This window comes from Notothenia rossii, assembly GCF_949606895.1.
Source record: "Notothenia rossii genome assembly, chromosome: 1".
Lineage (NCBI taxonomy): Eukaryota > Metazoa > Chordata > Actinopteri > Perciformes > Nototheniidae > Notothenia > Notothenia rossii.
In genome coordinates, this window is record NC_136912.1 from 47,347,075 (window position 1) to 47,364,574 (window position 17,500).

General features: G+C 39.9%; 1 protein-coding gene across 7 annotated transcripts in view; it reads left to right on the forward strand.

Annotated features, from left to right (window-relative positions):
• Positions 1-17,500, forward strand: part of tenm3 (teneurin transmembrane protein 3) — a 690,209-nt gene that overhangs the window by 533,046 nt on the left and 139,663 nt on the right. For all 7 annotated transcript variants that reach the window (XM_079656342.1, XM_079656340.1, XM_079656341.1 and 4 more), the window contains 2 exons: positions 10,123-10,296; positions 14,043-14,107. In XM_079656342.1, coding sequence (XP_079512468.1) covers positions 10,123-10,296; positions 14,043-14,107 — 239 coding nt within the window. The remainder of the gene's footprint in view (positions 1-10,122; positions 10,297-14,042; positions 14,108-17,500) is intronic.

Genomic DNA, 17,500 nt, shown 5'->3' on the forward strand with positions numbered 1-17,500 from the left:
CATCAGCAACAAGTGGACATGGAGAACTACATGAACTACATGTTTCTAAATCCACCGCGGGGCATAAACAGAAAGGCAACCATGGCAACCATGCTCAGGGTTCTTCTTCGCTACTTTTGGTGTATTTTGTGGCGGAAGTACAGCGCCACTTACAGGCCCGGCATATGTACTACAGCGTCTCCAGCGGGTTGAGCAGTCTCGTGTGAAGGGACAAGTTTCTTGAGCTGATACCGTGTGAACGGAAGACTTTTTTGATATTGAATTCGGTTCGTTCTCTGTTTCGTTTCCGTGTAAACTGAGTCTTAAAGGCCAGTGTGGTAGTGTTACTGTAATGTAAATGCAGGAGGGACAAACGTGCATTTGAAGCGCTGCCATGGTTACTGAACTATAAGATTAGTATCGGTTGACACCAGTGGTCAAGTTGTAAAAAAAAGCCAGGGGGATGGTGGATCTGCATGCCCCCCCCCCCGGAGATTAAAAACAAAAACTAACCTGCAATTCAGGGTAGTTGAGTAGACTGGATATATGTTTGGTGCTGACTGCCTTAAGGGCCCTTAATTTGATCTGATGACAGCGCATTTGGTGGGAGACCAACGTTGTACCATTTTGATTAGTGTTTAAGCACAAAGATAATTATTATATTCTATTACTGTAAAACAACTTGCATGCTATGGATATATTACGTGTCAGATACTCCTGTCATTGATCTTGACCAAGGCACCTCAGAATTAGAGTTGGTCCCATGGCTACCACTGCTCCTACATAGTTAGGGTAAATGCAGAGGACACATTTTCCCACTGGGTGCAAGTGCAACTTCAACTTCACACTCACAATACCTATACATCTACTGGGAATTCATCCATTAAATGTTGAAACAAAACCTCACAAAACATTGAACATGAATCCTCTCTAGTCAAGTCCATTTTAATTCAAGTGCAAGAACATGGATTAAACAAATATACTATTTACAAAATCTGAAAATAATACATATAATATGATATACAAATACAAATAAACAGTTTTATTCAATGGCTACCAACCCAATTCTCCCCTATACTGTAGTATCTCATAGGATCTTCCAAAGAGTTTCATAATCATGTGTTTTAATGACAACTTTCCGGGCTCTTGCTCTCAGATCATTAGCCAAGCTATGACTTTGAAGCCAAGACTTGACATAAACTTCTGGTTTGAACATTTGTAGTGGAGGACCAACACACTTGATGAAAAGCAAGGCTGACATACTTTTTACCTCTAGCGTGCTTCTAGTTGTGGTTAAAATGTTCATCTGACTGAACCCACGCTCACACTCAGCTGTGGAGATGACCAGTGTGTTCACTGCTTGAAGGAGGGGTTTTAGCTCTTCTAGTGCTTGTGGTGTCATTTCATCAACAGTTTTGAGTTTCACCATATCAACATATTCCCTCATTCCTCCCTGAATTTGTCTGCCATCATCAAGCTTGAAAAAGGAGCAGAGTTCCTGTATTTCCTTTCCGGCATAACGAACACCACACACATCTGGCCAGTTTGATGGCTGCAGCACTTTGACATTGTCAAAAAAGCTCTGGTACTCTTCTTTGCTTCTCTGTTTTCCAGGCAGTGATCCCATTCTTGTCTCAATTTTAGCAGCCAAAGCATGAAACAAATGTTGGTGGTTTATTTCTCTGCTGTGTCTTAAATTATTTGTTAGTGGCACCCCTTTGAATAGCTTCAAACCGATTGCAGTCTGAGCCACTTCTGCCGCTGGTCCAGGCTGCTCTGCCATGGACTTCAACACACGGACCTGCCGACTGAGTATTGCTACAGCCTTGGGGAGCGTCATGTTTCTGTCTTGAAGAGAGAGAGAGAATTCAGACAACTCTTCTAAAGCATCATACATGATTCCAAGATTGTGCACAAAGGTGACATTAGAAAGGCGATCTATTAAACCACTGAACATGCATTTCTCTGTTGAACTTATTTTAGGATCAACTGAGGCATTGGAAAAGTGCTTGTGGATTGCAGGGTACTGCTGCCATACAGCTTTAATGGTCCTGTAACTGGATGCCACCCATCTAGTGCTGAGAATTCTCCCTATGTTCAGACACTGTAAAGCAAGTTCCTCACAACATTCAGTGAGCTCACGGCGGTTTTTGGCCGATGCATGATAGAGACTGTACACTTTGTCAAAGAAAAACTGGAAGTCATTCATCCCTACAGTTTCTTCAACAGCATCTCCAACACTCAGCTCAAGACGGTGGTTCATGCAGTGCCACACCATTACGTTTGGAAACTTTTTCTACGATTTTGGTTGCAACACCTGCTTTACTTCCAAGCATTACAGAAGCTCCATCTGATGCAAAGCAAACAAAGCGTTCACTCAGAATAGCTTCAGAGAAGCCATGATGTGACAGATTTTTCATTAGAGCTTGATAGATTTCACCTGCATTGGTAGCAGAAAGCTCAACTAGATCCAAGAAGAATGTTAGGGGCTCTTCACTCATCCCTAAGCTCGCTCTAATATAAATGATCAATACTGATTTTTTACTGTCAGTTGTAGCTTCATCTATCATAACAGAAAGTTTTGTTCCACTTTGAAGGACCTTTCCAACTACTCTCTTTCGCATTTCATTTGCTATGTGTTGGCTGATTGTTGCACAGGAATAGTCTGAATGTAAAGTTCTTCCCATGTCTAGTCCATTCAAGACTTGCAGATCAATATCGGACGGTAGATCTGTGAAAGGCCTTCCAGATTTCACAATCTTGTAAACTGTACGAAATACCCTATCAGTAGTTAAGAAGTGATCCCAGTGATTTCAGAAGTCAATGTTTCCAATGTCTTTTCTTTTGCTTTTTCCATGGTTTTCTCAGCTGCTTGGTGATAGTCTGACATTTTATGCTTGTGTATTTTCTTACGAAGAGACTGCAGCTGTGCTGCTCGGTTTGTACCATAGGCTGTAACCTTAACGTTGGACCACTCCTCAGCAATATGCAACTGGCTGCTCCCACCTGTACTTGGCCCAACCACTTTCATTTTCTGGCAGGTTAGGCAGCCAAGTTTTTTGCTTTGACATATTAGCCATGGATAATACTTTTTTTTCTCCCTGAACTTGGTAGATGTCCAGCATTCAGGGATATCTTGCTCATTATCTCCCTGGTTATTTTGGTCAGAATCATCGACACTATCTCGCCCTGCTTCTGCCTCCTCCTCTCTTCTTTTTTCTACCACAAAAACATAAAATCTATGTTAAAACCCCACTTGGTAAGATACATTTCCCCTCTTCGAAAAAGAAAAGTGTCTATTTAGAATTATCAAACCTGTTCCTTCTGCAGCTCTAGGCTCCTCTGCTTCTGCCTCCTCCTCTCTTCTTTTTTCTACCACAAAAACATAAAATCTGTTAAAACCCCCCCTTGGTAGGATTAGCTACATTTACCCCTCTTTGAAAAAGAAAAGTGTCTATTTAGAAATATCAAACCTGTTCCTTCTCCAGCTCTAGTCTCCTCTGCTCTCCTTCCTGCTTCCTCGCCATGATTATCCTCTATATGAAGAAAACAACGGCATTATGGTTTTGTTAGAATGAGCAGACAGTGAAGTAGGCCTACTGTCAAGTTGTGTTTTTTTTTCATATAAAATAAGAGCGATGACATTCAACCACCAGAAGCCGCTATCACACGATTCGGAGGCATGCATCACATTTAAAGCTTTTTAAGTAATACATTTTGGTCGCTCACAGTGACTAAAGGTGCAATTTTCACACTTAATTTATATTATATGATCTCACTAAAATGAATGGAAAGCTTATCAAACAAAGTGCTTAAATCACTAGTGGATACATGATCATCGAATTGATACATAAAATCAGCCTAAAGATCCTCCAGGAACCTTAATTCAAATGGGTTCTTTCGGAACCAGTTTTCATACTGAAGAATCCCAAACTTGGACTATCTACCATTCTTAACTGAACTTCACCGGCTGTTTCAGGAACCGTCAACGACACCTGTTCTTCTCTGTGTTCTTCTGCCCCTGTCGTCTCTGCTTGTACACTAGCTTGCTCTGCCTCATCCTAAATTACATTTAATTTTTTTCCCCGACTGAACATGTCTAGGCTAGTTAAGTGTGTTGCTTATGCGGTCGCCTAAGCAGTAAAGAGCTGTGGGAAACCCTGCGAGATATTCCATGTGAAAAAGAAATCAAATCTGACATTAACTTTGTGAATATAAGAAAGGTCTAACCTGACGTTGGTTACTATAGCAGCTAGTACTAGCTGCCTGGCGTTAGGCTAGTTAACAAGAAAAAAAACGTAAGCTCCCAAACTATAACTCTGTTGTTATCGCCTCTGTCCAGAGATTACACATTTGGTGACATATCAAAAGTATTCTTGACTTACCTTCAGTGGTACTTTTTGTCCTCTTAAAGCCGAAGTAGTCCCTCAGGTCAAGCTGTCCTTGTCGCTTACTGGCCATCATGCTTGCACAGGCTGCGCTGCTATCGTTGACGCTGACTGACTTGACATCAATTTCGTAATTGTGATATGTGCACGAGCCCCTCGTCAACAGTATTTTAGCGGCTAAAATAATGTGGACGAGGGGCACTTGACGTGCACATATAAAATGTAGAATGTTGAAAATTAAACATTGGCAATATTTCCACATTAATTGATCAAATAACAGGGGATGGGAAGGGGGGATGGCCGTTTCATAAGGGGGATGGTTTTGACCATTTTAATACCTAAGGGGGATGCCATCCCCCCCCATCCCCCCTCAACTCGACTACTGGTTGACACACAGTGGTCACACTCACTGTACAGCCATCATCCCCCCTCTTTGTATGCAGTCATTACCGTGCACTTACTGTATAGGACGTTCTGTCTGCTGCGTCCCTGCTCTCAGAATCCCTGTCCTGCTTCATGTCCCAGCGCAGAGGCATCATAGAAACCTCATGTCTCTGTCTCCAGACCACAACATACTGCCAACAATAGCTGGATTGACATGACAAATTGTAAAAACTCGAAATCTTGCCAATATGTTTGTCTAATATCTACTCTTGGAACATCTTATTTTTAGTTATATCTCAGATGAAAGACGGTTTCTAAGCTGCTGTTGTATTTGTAAAAGATGGATCATCTTGTATCAAGAAACAGATCTTACTTGATTGTAGAAACAGACGAAAATATAGTTCAAAAATAATTTTTCCCAGCTTATTACAATATCTAATTTATGTAAATATCCCATCATCTCTGGCATATTTGTTTACTTGATTGCCTTTAATAATTCCAGTTTCATACAAAAGAATCCTAAACATTGCAAAGATCCTCAACATACGCCTGAGTTAAAAGCATTGAGGGGAAACCAAGACATCACTTGTTATGTATCTGTTTCAGTTTGTTTCACTGCAGATCACAAACAAAGGGCGATGAAGTCATGTGAATATGAGAGTTTGTAAACTGCACCTGTTCTATAAGAGATTTGAAAACACATGTGATTACTGTCTTTGTTATTTCAACTCATCATGATACATGTCTCTGCTGTAGCGTAGACTTTTGTTGTGCTTTATTTGTATTTGTACGTTCCAAGTTCTCACCAAGTGTTCAGCCTTAAAACCAGAAATAATAACTTCCAAATGGATTGCTATGAAAGAGATGTTGGTGATGACACATGCAGAGTAGCAACACACATCCCAACACAAACAAACAAAGCTTCCATTATCTTTCTCTTTAAACCAACATTACATTTGTTCCCCAAAACTGAAAAAAAAGCAAATAATCGTTTAATAATAAATAAATAACCTTTTCAATAGTTGTTAGTGTTGGACTAACAGTACAAAGTAAATACAATTGATGAGAAATATATGATGACAAATCATAAAAGTGTAATGGGAGTGGCAATACACATTTTCAGATTGTTGTAAATTGAACAATCTGTGGATGTGATCTGGTTTCTGTGTGTTACTGAAATTGCTGATAATCACATTTGAGCTAAGCTGGTTTGTCTCTTGAAATGATTTAAGCTCTTTGAAAGTACATCTGATGAAAGCGCAGTTGTATTGTATTGCATCAGATTTAGGTATACCTAATAAAATGGCCAGATAGGGTACTCCCTGAGTACCACTGCCACTCAAAAGACCAATAAATAAAAGCAAAAATATTGGCAGCAGAAAATATTGTTGCATGTGGAGGAGAAAACCTCTTTAAACCTGCATTACATGATATGAATGCTTTATTAGGCGAGGAAGTGAGCAGAAAGCCTAAGGGCTCTGCTCCAGGTTTACAAAAGGCTTTCTGCTCACTTTGGTGATGTTAACGTGTTGTTTCCTCAAAGCAATACACTGTATATATATACACTATAAAGAGCAGTTCATGGAAACACACACTCATTTCAAATGTGGTAATCACACCTCACTACACACCAACTGAAACACATCCACACATTTATAGAATTACATTATAAGGTTTCCATTTTAGGAAACAAATCTCAAAAGTGTTATTGCCACTCTCGTCAGACTTGACATATTTAGCTTCCAGCTGTTTTCATCATATATTTCTCATACATTGTACTTAGTTTGTACTGTTAATCCAACACTAAAACGGTTGGCTGCAACAACAACAACAAAAACTACAAACACTTCTTGCAGAAATGGAAAATATATTGGATTGTATTGTTGAAAGGTGTGTTGCTACTCTGCATGTGTGTGTTTCATCAGAAACATCACACTCATCACACTTTAAACCCATTTAAACATGCATGTGTGTGTGGCCATGCTGAGCTACTTCACCTGCAGCTACACAGCCCTGAGGAACCTAGCTGATCCCTTCATGCACTCCACGTGAAGTGAGGACTCACTCTAATGGCTTTTCTCTGACCTTTACCTGCTGATCATTATATCAAGTACATAGTTGTTCATAAAGGCTCATGTTACAGTGATAAATCAGACATGCACTTTTCCATCTTCTTTATTCAAGTGGATGATGAATACAGTGGTGTAAAGTAACTAAGTAGATGTACTCAAGTGCTTTACTTAAGTACAATTTTCAGTGAATTCCAATGTTTCCTCATTATTCTTTTACCCCACTACAGTTCAGAGGTGCATGGTGTACTTTTCCTCCACTACATGTATTTAATACCTTTAGTTACTTTACAGATGTGGATGAATGATGTGAAATATAATCAAGTGTTAAATCAGACTTTAGTTCCACCTGGAGTAAATCCACAAGCTACCCTGCAGTATACAAAGTCATTCAAACTAGCTGCACCTTTAGCAGCTTTGAGAACACTTTCATGATCAATCATTATAAAACATATCATATCTATTATTCTGAAATGGACCAATCTGCACAATGACTACTTTTACTGTCGCTACTTTCACTATATTTTGATGATAATACTTTTTCTACTTTTACTTGAGGAACATTTTGAATGCAGGACTTTTACTGTAACAGAGTATTCCTACACTCTGGGACTATTACTTTTACTCAAGTACAAGATCTGAGTACTTCTACTTTTACTCAAGTACAAGACCTGAGTACTTCTACTTTTACTCTATTACAAGATCTGTGTGCTTTTACTTTTACTCAAGTACAAGACCTGAGTACTCCTCCTACCTGTATCCCACTAGGGCTGAACGATTAATTGATTATAAATTGAAATCGCGATTTGAAATGATGCGATTATCAAATCGCAAAGCCTGCGATTCTTTTTAAAACTTTTGTTTGTCTTTCTTCTTGTGTGTCATTCATCCACACCAATCAGAAGTGCTGTGCTCCACATGTACCAGCCATTGTTAACCAATCAGAAGTGGCCCATGATAGAAGGTGATAGACAGATTTATCCAATCACCTGCCAAGTATTTTTGAAAGTGCCTGCCCTTTCCAAATGGCTTCCAATGGAGCTTTCCTAGATGGTTTGGTGAAACAAACCATCTGAGTCAGATTAGTAATGCTCCATCACATGTTTCTATTACAGGGTGAATCTTAAACTGAAGCTTGACTTTAAAGCAACCCAACGGAAGTTTCATGTAACTTTAGTTCTTTCACTCGTAGCTCGGGGTGCTAGAGACGGGAGCATGTTGATACGACCTTCCTAGCCGGAGATATGGCCGCATTTTACAATAAACTTCCGTTGGGTCGCTTAAAAACAAAATTGCAATATCTGTACGAAAAATCGCAATTAGATTATTACCCCAAATCGTGCAGCCCTATATCCCACATTTGTAAAATCATCATTCGAATGGAAATGTTGGCTTTAGATTCCCACTCATATAAAAACAGAGTTTCTGAAATGAAACCTTCACTCGATCACAAGTGATGTCACAGTAATATCTCCTCTTGTTGTTATGTGTGACTTTTAGATGTAACTACTAGAATGTATAGCAACTCTGTGAGGCTTTCTCTCTGTAGTTCTCTTTCTCCATGTAATCGCCCCCCCCCCCCCCCCCCCTTATGCTCCTCTCCTTCTATCTCTCTCCTCACATCTTGCCCCCAGGCAGGTATTAATTGAAGGACTCTTGTTATAATAGGTTCTAATTGTTAATCACACAGCCTTGTTAGAGAGCAGTCTGATTGTAATTACAGATGCTCGTTAGCCGGGGTTCTGTCATTAATTAGGCCTTGTGACCTTGGTAATTACTGCAGCCATATATGTGAGTGTTATTTTCTCGTGAAAATGTTCCCATGGAAAACACCAAAGACGGCTTTTGGAAATAAAAATGTATTATTTTTCTTTTGTTTATTTGATTTGGACAACAGTGGGGTGATTACACAAGCAGTGTTATCAGAGTGTGTTGTGTTGGATATGGTTAAAGCTATCATGCTAACACTAATCTGAGAAATTCCAGACCTTCCTGGCAAATAGTATTAATCTTGTAGCTTTATTGTAATTTTCCCAATAATTAACTGTGGATAAATGATTGATCATACATGAAGGTGGTTGTGCTTGAGTTTAGAGATTTAGAATTAAAAAGAAAAGCGTGTCGCAGGCTAATTAATCCAATAAATGAGCTATGTCCACCGACTGCAGGAAACCTGGTTGAGAGCAAAACCAAACACTGGTGCTAGTACTGTGCAATATATCAGTGTTATATTGAAGTGATTCTAGATGGATTTATACAGAAGGGACACATGAGAATTTTTTTACCAAAATATAAAAAAAAAACGTTTGAGTCGACTTTAATCTCAGAATTCTAAGGAAAAAATCAGAACTCTGAAAATAAAGTTAGAGTTCTAAGAAGAAAGTCAGAAATAAAAAAAAGACAACTTTTGGTAAAAAAAAATTTGATATACTCCATAAAGCCAAGGCCTAAATGCTGCTCGCTGGTTAGGGTCTGCGAAATCTGGCCTTCTGTCCACCCTAACAGTTCTTTTGTTTAAGCCAGGCCAAACTTTTTAAAGTGGAGTTGTCACCTTGAAGACATGTTGGAGGTGTTACAGCATGCATAGCATACTCCTAATGTGTCTTTTACTGTTTGTACCATTCCTCTCTGCAACTGAGGTGTACAGATCCAAAGTTTAAATATGACGCAGCGACAGCAGTGAACACGGCTCTGAGAGCTGGACGTGATCTTCAGGTACTAAAATATTGCTGATATGTGAAATTACAAACAGGAAACTGCTGAACAGAGCTCTAGCTCAGACACACATGAGACACATTAACAGCTAGAAACTCTCAGTTACTGTTCTTTCTTGAAATGGGAACAGATCTGGGAACAGATTCTGTAAAAACAAGCCCACCATTTGGTTTTGATTTTTTTCGTAGCTCCGGTCACGCTCTGTTGGCAGCGATAAGACAGTACTCACCAACATGGCTTTCAGACAGATACGTAAATCAAGTTACTTTTTGAAATGCCATTATCCTCCCAGACACATAATAGCCATGCGTACAGTATGCACTTGACAAAAGTGCTGTTTTGAGGAATAAGTGCTTATGACTCACACAGTGCTGGAAAATGTGAATGCAGTCTAGAGGCGCAACCTTATCGCACTTGTAAATTAGGCAGTAATGAAAATGTAGGCAGGTACCTGGGTCTAATGCTGGGGATCAGTGTGTGGCCATTGTGTACGACAAATTACTTCCTGTGTGTGTAAACAGAGCCAATGTCCCCACTAATGTACCACAACTAATGTATCTCTCTGTCTTTCTTCTCTCGCCCTCTAGACACTTCCTCTTTAAGACTGGTACAGGCACCACCCCCCTCTTCTCCACGGCAACTCCTGGCTACACTATGGCAACAGGCTCAGTGTACTCCCCCCCCACCAGGCCATTGCCGAGGAACACCCTGTCCCGCTCTGCCTTCAAGTTCAAGAAATCGTCCAAGTACTGCTCATGGAGGTGAGCTGGAATCAGCAGGAAGTTCATTTGTGTGTTTTCAGTCTACAAAAGACATGGGCTGGTTTTTGAGACTCATTTCTCTGTTGGGAATCAAACACACAAGACGGGCTAATTCATCAGTGGATGGAGGAGTGGACAGTGGAAGTGGTGCTGGCCTTACTTCAGAGACAATGGGCCTACATTAGGCTTTCTAGGCTGGGACACAAATCCTTCTTTCAAACAGGAAAGAGAGGTGAAAGGAATTTCTAGCACAACAGTTTTGACTCCTTTACATTTATTTTAAAGGCAGCTTTATTTGGCAGATTGATTTTATGAATAACAAATATAATTCAACTAATAAATGAAGGCATATTATTTTACGTTAAGCTACCCAGCTGTATATAAAGAAATTAAATAAATCCCACCTTTATCAGATGCAGCATTAAACTGAAGAACATGAATGTATCAATAACTATAATACAATCATTTCAAATGAAGGATTCTGAAATAAGCCATACTACTTTGGGTACTTTCACTTTGGGTACTTTCACTTTGGGTACTTTAAGCAGAGTGTTTGGATGCTCATACGTTGCATACTCCACTTTTCTTTTTTTGTTGCACTTTTATTTTCGTTACGTAGTACAGGTACTATGTGTAGGAAACGGTGCCCTACTGTAACTTGACTAAAGTAAATGATCTCACCACTAGATGTACAGGTTCCTGCAATGGGACGACGCTCCAGATTATTCTTGTATATGAACGATTGAGAGTCTGGTATTACTGTCTCAACCCAACAAGATGAGGTCCATAGGGACTTGGCTTGGAAACTGGAAGGTCACCAGTTCAAGTCCCGGCAAGACCAAGTGCTACCGAGGTGTCCCTGAGCAAGGCACCGTTCCCTACACTGCTCCCCGGGCGCCGTACATAATGGCAGCCCACTGCTCCTAACACTAGGAGGGGTCAAAGGCAGAGAAACTGTTTTGTTACATAGTACCTGTACTACGTAATGATAATTAAAGTGCAAAAAAAAAGGCATTTTTGGTTTCCTAGGAATATTATTTATAAGCCACTATGTAGCTTACATTATGTAGAAGAAAAAAAAATACATTCAACAGCTAACTAAACAGAAGGCTCTCCTTTGGCTGTGTAGTTCACAGAACTGCTCCTTTACCAACCACACAGACATGTCTTCCCTCTGAAAGAGAGAAAAGACTCTTTGTAGAACTGTTTGTAATCTGAATGAGTCTGTGAGCAGCTTGTCAGCAGAGAGGTCAGAGCTTCTAAACACCAGCGTGCCTCTCTGTGAAGAACTCGTTCACAACTTTCCTTCCTGAGAGTCCCAGAGAGGAGTCCAGGTCAGAGCCTCTTCTGCTGATAGGTTGTACTGCATAGATAATGGTCTTGTGTATGCACACACACTCTCATACTCGTTCAGCATTTACATTTGCTCCTTTGCAGATGACAGATGTGATGTGTCATTATTTCCAGTTCTTCCTGCCTTTGGCTGCCTTTAGCATAAAGCTGTTTTTTCTTTCTCTCACCTTTATTCACTCTTTTATTATATTTGTCATGGGTTTCCCGCCCAGCCCCCCTCCCTGAACCCCGTATACCTCCTCCTTCAATTTCAAGATTACCACACTTTGCATTTGTAAAAAAATGAACTGATTGGCAACTAGCTATAACTAACTATACCAGAGGTGGGAAAAGTACTCTTGTACTTGTATTAGATCCTGTACTTGAGTAAAAGTAGAAGTGCCAGAGTGTAGGAACACACTGTTACAAGTAAAAGTCCTGCATTCATGCATTATCATCAAAATATACTGAAAAGTAGTCAATGTGCAGGTTGGTCCATTACATTACATTACATGTTACTTGTTAGACGCTTTTATCCAAAGCGACTTACATACTCAATAATATATATTTCAGAATAATATATATGATATGTTTTATAATGATTGATCATTAAAGTGTTCTCAAAGCTGGTAAAGGTGCAGCTAGTTTGAATTACTTTGTATACTGCAGGGTAGCTGGTGGATTTACTAAGTCTGATTTAACACTTGATTATATTTCACATCATTCATCCACATCTGTGAAGTAACTAAAGGTATTAAATACATGTAGTGGAGTCAAAGTACACCATGTACCTCTGAACTGTAGTGGAGTAGAAGTACACCATGTACCTCTGAACTGTAGTGGAGTAGAAGTACACCATGTACCTCTGAACTGTAGTGGAGTAGAAGTACACCATGTACCTCTGAACTGTAGTGGAGTATAAGTACACCATGTACCTCTGAACTTTAGTGGAGTAGAAGTACACCATGTACCTCTGAACTGTAGTGGAATAAAAGTACACCATGAAGCTCTGAACTGTAGAGGAGTAGAAGTACACCATGTACCTCTGAACTGTAGTGGAGTAAAAGTACACCATGCACCTCTGAACTGTAGAGAGTATAAGTACACCATTTACCTCTGAACTGTAGTGGAGTAAACGTACACCATGCACCTCTGAACTGTAGAGAGTAGAAGTACACCATTTACCTCTGAACTGTAGTGGAGTAAAAGTACACCATGCACCTCTGAACTGTAGAGAGTAGAAGTACACCATTTACCTCTGAACTGTAATGGAGTAAAAACATTGAAGCATTCAAGTAAACTACAAGTCCCTCAAAATTGTTCTTAAGTACAGTACTTGAGTACTACTTTACGCCACCGAGTATACTGTATCCTTACCTTTATGTCTGAGTACTGTTACACCATCGACCTGCTGGCTCTTATCTCACACACCACAGAGACTACCTTCCCACTACAAACCTGCTTGAAAAATGTCACACACACGCACACGCACACGCACGCACACACACACACACACACACACACACACACACACACACACACACACACACACACAAACACACACACACACACACACACACACACACACACAGTTTACATGAACATGTGCCATCTAAGTGGATGTTAAAGGGTTTGAGTTACGTTTACAGTCGACTGCATCTTGGCAGTAACTGGATCCATAAAAGCAGCAGCCAATAGCCAGCTGCCGTCTGACTGCTGGGAGACTCTGCTAACTCGCAGACTACAGGACTGTTCTGGGTTTACATTGGGAGGGGGCCATGGAACAAAAGAAGCAATTACCACAGCACAAAAACAGTATTTGACAATGTAAATAATGGTCTTTCCTTCATTGTATTTGTCTTCTTTTTTAAATCAATGCAAATATATTAACCTTGTCTAATGCCTCATAATAATACAATGTAATGTTAGATTTCTTTCTCTCTACCTGCATTATTCTACAATTTTACATTTGTTTGCAAATTTCACACAAACACTGACGTTACTAACGACAACTCAGACTTCAATGTTAGCGCACTGAAATAGCAGCAATGCAAACGTCAGTAAGCACTTCTGTCAGCCTGGGTTGTCAGGATGTAGCATTTACAGTGATTACTGACTACTGCAAGATCAGATCATAATGAACGCTACCTTCAGGAGAACATGTCTTGTTCTAAGCTCCTCTAAATCACTTGCCTAACTGCACAGGAGACACAGAAGTAATTTGCAAATCAAGTGCATTGTGGAAGTTGATCTTACATCAGAAATAAACAACTGTGAGGCTGCAGAAAATACACAAAGGACTTCTCTGTGTAATGTAGGGTTACACTGAACAGTCAATTTTCATTTCACACCAAACTGATACTGACATGATGACAGCAAGACAATAACTATCGTTTTTTATCTGTCTCTCTCAGGTGTACGGCCCTCAGTGCAGTGGGACTCTCTGTGCTGCTCGCCGTCCTGCTCTGTTATTGTATAGGTAAGACCACACACACACACACACACACACACACACACACACACACACACACACACACACACACACACACACACACACACACACACACACACACACACACACACACACACACACACACACACACACACACAAAGACACACACCACACACACACAGACACACACACACCACACACACACAGACACACACACACACACCACACACACACAGACACACACACACCACACACACACAGACACACAGACACACAGACACACCACACACACACACACACACACACACACACACACACACACACACACACACACACACACACACACACACAAAGACACACACCACACACACACACACACACACACACACACACACACACACACACACACACACACACACAAAGACACACACCACACACACACAGACACACACACACCACACACACACATACACACACACACACCACACACACACAGACACACACACACCACACACACACACACACACACACACCCTTTATGAAAAAACTGAAACGCTGAAAATAATAAAATGTATTAAGTAAATATTAAGTTGAACCTAGTATATACTTTTTTGAAGTATTGCGTTTAACTAATCTAATGCAATTACGTTCCATGTCTTTACATTATACAATTAAGTCAACGTTTCAGTTTTTTCAGTGCATACACACACACACACACTTTCTGTGGTCTGTTTTTACTCTCCCGCTCACAGACACACACACTGAGTGCTGAATGTACACGCAGTCTGGTCCAGGTGCAGGAGGACAGAAGAGACTTGTATTCTGCGTTGGTAATCCTCCTCATCTCTTTACCATAGTGTCCTGCTTCCTCCCCGTCTCGCTCTCAGTGTTGCAGCCCGTCTTCTTCTTCTTGTTGCTGCATGTGTAGCTTTTCACTCTGTGGTTTTGAGCCCATCAGATAGCACCAGGGTGTTCCTTTCTGTGGGCCTTATACATCCCCCCCCCCTCACAGGATGTGCTATACTGTAGGTGTAGGCTAATCAATCATGGAAGATTGTACGGTCAGTTGGAAACTGCTTTTGATACAAGGTTTAAATTATCCGTACCATCAAATCTTCAACATCAAATTCAAGAAAATGGGTCACATTATAAAAGTCCCACTCCTTTTTTTCTTATATAAAAATCAGTCATTCCCATCATCAGAAGAAACCGACAAAACAGTGACGACAGACAAATATGGAATTCATCCAATTGCAGAAATGCTTTGTGCACCTTTCTTCAGGGTGCTGATGAAAGGCAGGAATCTTCTCAAGTATTTCACTGTCACAGATTCTCACATGTGCAAGACTTTGCCTTACAAATTCAATTGTAATCATCCCCTACCTTGGCCTCTTTAGTGAATAAACGGTACATTCGTTACACATATTGAATGTTAAATGTTCAATTTTAATAGAATGTGTGTGAATAAGTTGACTTTCCCCAGATTTAGACCAGCCTGAGGCAGAATAGATACAATTACGCTGGTCCAAAATGAACTGTGGGTCAAAGGGATTCTACATCATCTCACAATGATAATCTGTCGCGTGTAATTATAGAAATTGTCAGCTCTGAAACATTTTCTTCCAGCCACTGAATAGACAGAGTCAGGGTTAGTCTACTTGTAAAAGAAGACATTTCACATCAAATGGGGCTACACTTGTCTCAATAATATCTATCCCCGTGGATCTCCAAATTGATTTAATAAAATTTGTATCAATATGTAATTGAACTGTTGTGGTGCAAAAAGGACTTCTGATAGACCTGAATGTACTCATTTAAAGAGTTTTCTACTGAAGTTATTAATGTCTTGAACCTCGCATGAGAAATGTCAAACAGATTTAGACTCAGATCAACTCATGTCCATTAGATTTACATGAATTGCAAAGTCTTTGGGACGGGCAAATAAAAGAACACATTTAGCAAACAGAACACAACATAGAGTTCAGACACACAATGCATTGCATCTTAAAGTCTGAACATGACTGGGACTTGAGAATAAGCCCAACATATGTGTCCAATCAGATTTCAGTCCAGACAGAAAATACACATTATTAGCCTTAAATATCCCATTGGAGGCCTCACATTACACCTGTTATCAGAAAGAAATACTTGTGTGTTTTTCCTCTCTCCTGCATGGCTTTAGAACTGCCAGGGCTCCTTGTTAGATTGTGAGCGAGTTGTTTTCATTTTGAAAAGCCTTGAGATAAAAGAGAAGAAGGAATGATGGGAAAGAGTCAGAGGGGAGGGAAGGTGGTATTTATTCTAAAGGCCAACCATTCCCAAAATGAACAGCAGCAATTATGAAGGAGGACTGTCGTTGGAATTGGAGATATGTTGCCACAGGCTCGTCTATATGTGTGTGTGTGTGTGTGTGTGTGTGTGTGTGTGTTTGTGTGTGTGTGTGTGTGTGTGTGTGTGCGTGCGTGCGTGCGTGCGTGTGTGCATGCGTGCGTGTGTGCGTGCGTGCGTACGTGCGTGCGTACGTGTGTGTGTGTGTAACAGTCTCCCTCACACAGCATTATTAAAAATACCTTTTTAATAAACACATTTGAAGCGATGCTACTGCTATATCAATAACCCAGTCGTGGCCTTCATCACAGGGTCATCTCAGCATCAAAGCTTTGCAGGGACTTTTAAATGTTGTTTTTCTCATATAGTCTCTTTTTCATATGTCATGTAGACTCTATGCAGGCTGTGTGCCTGTGAGCTGTGCAAGTGTGTATGGCCCTAAAGCTTGTTGTATCTTGAAGCTTCAAAAAGCTTTTTTTCGAAATCAAGCTTTTGAGATTTCAAAATGTCTTTCTATTACCTGGTAATGTTGGGTTGAATTTGATCATCATGTTCCTTAAACAGGGAGGGATTTTAAAAAGGTAATCCGTTACATGAGCCAGTTACAAATAAAACAATGTAATAAGGAACCTAATCCAAGTATCAAAATGGTGATTCTTTTCTGGTACTTTTGGACTACCTGAATATGAACTGCAATGCAAATAAAAAAAATTAAAAGATTTTTAAAAAGATGTGTTTTACTTAAATGCATGTAACAATGTAATCTTAGAAATGAAGTAACCAAGATATTTCATATAGAAATGTAGTAACAGTAAGAGTTTACAAATGCTGTTTAAGCTTAACACATGGATGTATTTGTTGAACCCATCAGGTGTTCACCTACTGCATTTAAAATCAAGAAAAATAAAAGTAGCCTACATATAAACCATAAAGAAAATGTATTCAGAACATCCTATAATATATCCATCTTTATTTCAAAATGTATTCTAACACTGTCATCCTGCTGGTAATCTCTATTTTTCTTTTAATGTAACAGTAATGTGATTAGTTATTTAATGTTATTGTATTCGGATACAGATACCTTTTTTTTGT